Consider the following 4,241-nt stretch of genomic DNA (forward strand, 5'->3'; position numbering starts at 1 on the left):
GGTGACGACGTCGGTGAAGCTGGTGTGTGTGACGTCGATGAAGCTGGTGTGTGTGACGTCGGTGAAGCTGGTGTGTGTGACGTCGGTGAAGCTGATGTGTGTGACAACGATGAAGCTGGTGTGTGTGACGTCGATGAAGCTGGTGTGTGTGACGTCGGTGAAGCTGGTGTGTGTGACAACGATGAAGCTGGTGTGTGTGTGACGTCGGTGAAGCTGATGTGTGTAACGTCGGTGAAGCTGATGTGCTTGACATCTGTGGACTAGCAGCATACTGGTAATCATTACCCTGTTCCCAGCAAGTAAGAATACGTTTCAGCATATCAAGTCGTGCTTTGTACACTTCAGTTCCACTATTAGTTAGCACTGCTGTGAGGCGCTGCATTGTCTCTTGACTCTCTCGGAATTTTTGGGCAGGGGTCATTGGACACTGGGGTCGTGTAATGTGCATGATGGAGGTCTTGGGTTCTAAAGCCACTGCAGGAATCAGTGTATTCCCCTTCCGCCATCGGGACTGCATGCTGATAGTTGAAACATCAATATTCTCTTGTCTTACAACGGCAATAATGTGATTACATGGCAAGAAATATTGACTATAAAAAGTGCATGAGCAGCTGAGTTCAGCACCAGATTCACCCTTTCTCATTACTTTTTGGTCAGTAGACCCTATTTTCACAACAAAGAGGCCAGGCGAATCTAATGTAATCGATAAAGAATCTGAGGGCTTGGATAACTTATGGTGTTTCATCATGAGTTTAACTGCATGTTCCGTGAACTGATTGTATAATTTGTTCAATAGAACATCATGAACTCCATATTCAACGGATGTACATGTCTGCAAAAACTGCTTGTAGGCTCGCTCATCATTTAAGATGGAATTATGAAGCATAATTTTACGTATGCACTCAGACATCATTGTAGTTGATGTTAGGAAGTGCTTTAGTTTACCGTTTTCTGCTTCAATGTGGTTGTTAGTGTCATTTCCAAATGTTAACTTAGCAGACCGTAGGTATGTGGCCCACATATCTTTACAGTTTATCCAGTTTGTACATATATATTGAAACATACTGGAATCTTGCTGTTGTAACACAGACAAGGTAGACCGAAAGGAATTTTCATTATGGGCATAGACAAGTTGTTTCAGAGTACCAAAAATTTCGTTCTTTTTAGTGACAGGAAGCACAAGTTCAGACACCTTTTTCTTGAAATATTTCAGGACATGAAATTTGCAAAGTAACAAGTCTGCTTTCGGAAGTAAGGCACGGACTGCTTGAATTTCGTTCTGGTCCTTGTCAGTCATAACTGTCTTGGTCTGGTTTACATTCTCCATCATCCTACAAAATGATGACATTACCTCCCGCATTATGTCTGCTGTTTCACTCCTTACAAATGCGTAAAAGACAGCCCTGCCACGACCTAGGTTGTCTTGGACAAGAATCATGTAGAGTGGATAATTATATCTGTTAATTTTGTAAGTTCCATCCATGAAAATTATTTCTGGATATTTACAGTACATGCTTATCATCTCATTAGTAGCAAATGCAATCATTTGGATGGCCCTACTTTCATCCACTGATATATCTACCTTTCCTTTTCCTGCATCCACAATTTCATCCACTATTTCTGTCAACTTACCGATGTCTGACATTCCATCCTCACTTTGCACTTTCCGCTTCAGATTTCGTACATCTTGCATGGTTACTGCTTTATGGTATTTACCCTGGAGGAAGGATTTTAATTACTTGTTGTCTGGGTTAAGTTTCACTACATCCTCTGCGTCTCCCATCTCCGAACTTGTCAGTCTGCGTTTCTGGCTATAGAAGGGCTGTAAAGCTACACTGACCTCATGATTATGCTGCAGATACGTCTTTGTGATAACCAGCTTGTTTTTTCTTGCTGTTAGTGCCACCAACACATTACAGCCACATGGAAGATATCGCTGTTTTTGTCTTATACCCAGTCCTTTCCGTTTCGGACTGCCGTAGTGTACACACACGAATGAAACAGAGCCGTACTTCAGTTCGACAGGGATTTGCTGCTGACGACGCTTATTTTCACTGATAACGGAGCTAGAAGACTTCACTCGAAACACGGACCCTGTGTGATTCTGATATTTCTTGAAAAAGTAGTCAAATTCTACAAAAGAGTTAAACGTGTCAGTGGAGAAAATATCCCTGAAGACAGATGTTGTGTCTGTACCGGTACATGTGTCTGCCTGTATGTCGTCTTGCCCGTAGTCAGCAGATGAACTAGCTGGATATTCCTGTGGTTCTGCTGACGTGTGTAACTCCATGTCGTTTGGCTCATGGTTGGTAGGAGAAGGATAATCTGGAACTTCAGCGTAAGTGTCTTCCTCCATGTTGTCTTGCCTGGTAGGAGAAGGATAATCTGGATCTTCTGCGTAATTGTCTTCCTCCATGTTGCCTTGGCTGAGGTCAGCAGGTCACTGATACTATCGAGTCGAACGCCAGACCATACTGCGGTGGCGAGAGTGGAGGCGAGTGTTTACAAAACACGTCCCCGCACCTCCCTTCCTAATCCCCCCTCACTACCCTAATGTTGTAACTACTTGTCTGAGTGATAAACAAAGCTCCTGAAATCCCTCCCTCAGTACTTCCCCTCCTTGCCCTCTCACCACCTCCCTCCCTACTCCCCCTTCACTGGCCTCTAACTACTACCAGTGATAAACAAAGCTCCTGATATCCCTCCCTCCCAATCCCCCTTCACTACCCTCAGAACACTTAGCCAATGTCCGTACACCGTGATAATAACGTTACCAGCAATATCACCGCGCTGTGATAATAACGTCACCTGTAATATCACCGCGCTGTGATAATAACGTCACCTTTAATATCACTGTGCGGTGATAATAGTCACTCCCTTTTTTTTTACCTCATCATTCCTTCCTCCATCAATTTTTATCACTTATTCTTTCCTGCCTCACACATTCTTTACCTGTTTCTCCTGTTTGCCTGGCTCACATCCTCCCTTCCCTGCCTCACATCCTCCCTTCCTAACCACTCTCTCCCTGACAACAGTTTTCCTACCTCACACACACTCCCTGCCAACAGTCATTTCCTCCCTTACACCCTCGGCTTGCCTCAGTGTTTTCCTGCCTCACACACCTTCCCTGCGTCACTCTTTTCCTTCCTCACACATCCTCCCTGCGTCACTTTTCCTGCCTTACATACCCTCCATCCTCACTCTTTTCCTGCCTTACACCCTCTGCCTGCCTTAGTCTTTCCCTGTCTCACACACCCTCTCCCTACTTCACTATTTTCCTGCCTCACACGCTCCCCATGCCTCACTCTTTTCTTGCCTCATACACCCTCCCTGCCTTACTCTTTTATTGCCTCACACACCCTCCCTGCCTCACTTTTTTCCCGCCTCACACACCCTCTCCCTACTACACTATTTTCCTGCCTCACACACCCTCCCTGCCTCATTTTTTCCTTCCTTCCCATTATGTCTCCCTCCCCTCCACTCTTCCACTCCATGTTTTCATTGGTCTCCCCACCTCCCCAAGTCTTACTTCTCTCGTTTCCCTCTCCTTCCCTTACGAATACCCTTTCCCTCCCCCACGTATTTTCCCCTAATTTTTCATTAAGAGAACAGCAAGGGAGATATTTTATCAATATATATTATCTTTTTTTCTTCAAAGAATATATGGGGTATTTCGGAAAGCCTGTGTAATTCCACCAACGCGGAAATTTTGACAAGTTTGTGATAAACGCCACCATTACAGTACGGGTGGGAGGAGGCGAGGAGAAGGTGGGTGGGGAAGGTGTGTGTGGAACAAAAGGTGAAGGGAAGGAAGAGGAAGAAAGAAATAGGAAGGAAGATGAAAAAGATTTGAGGGAGAATGGAAACGGGGAGAAAGTAAAGGCCCGTATTCAAACACTTCCTAACCGATTTATTTTGCCTATTACACCTTGCCGTCCTCTTCATTGTTACTTAAATCATTCCAGTATCCACACTCTCCGTAAATAACGTACAAAATTATGTTAGCCAGTCGTGTCCAAAAATAAATCGGTAAGGAACAGATGTTAGGGAGCTTCCTTTACAGCAGAGAATACCAGCTAAGAGCACATACATGGAAGGGCAGAAGAAAAAACATATGGAGGAGAGAAGGCAAGGATTGGAGGGAGGGGGATAAGAGTGTCAGTAGAACTGAATGAAGGAAGGAAAGGAGAAAGACTGGGAAGGAGGTGAGAAAGGAAAGAAGGGAGTAAGGAAGGACGGTA

General features: G+C 44.7%; 1 protein-coding gene across 1 annotated transcript; it reads right to left on the minus strand.

Annotated features, from left to right (window-relative positions):
* Window positions 1-1,735: 1,735 nt before the first annotated feature.
* LOC145391118 (uncharacterized) lies at window positions 1,736-2,416 on the minus strand. Its single transcript, XM_080265803.1, has one exon. The coding sequence runs from the start codon at window positions 2,414-2,416 to the stop codon at window positions 1,736-1,738; it is 681 nt and encodes a 226-aa protein (XP_080121929.1).
* Between the last annotated feature and the right edge of the window lie 1,825 nt (window positions 2,417-4,241).

The sequence above is a fragment of the Coenobita brevimanus genome, chromosome 17 (assembly GCF_032717465.1).
Source record: "Coenobita brevimanus isolate Jiangsu-jjx chromosome 17, ASM3271746v2, whole genome shotgun sequence".
In the NCBI taxonomy this organism is placed as follows: domain Eukaryota; kingdom Metazoa; phylum Arthropoda; class Malacostraca; order Decapoda; family Coenobitidae; genus Coenobita; species Coenobita brevimanus.

Excerpts from the sequence above, each read along its gene's own strand:
- LOC145391118 (XM_080265803.1), bottom strand. The coding sequence starts at position 2,416 with ATGGAGGAAGACAATTACGCAGAAGATCCAGATTATCCTTCTCCTACC.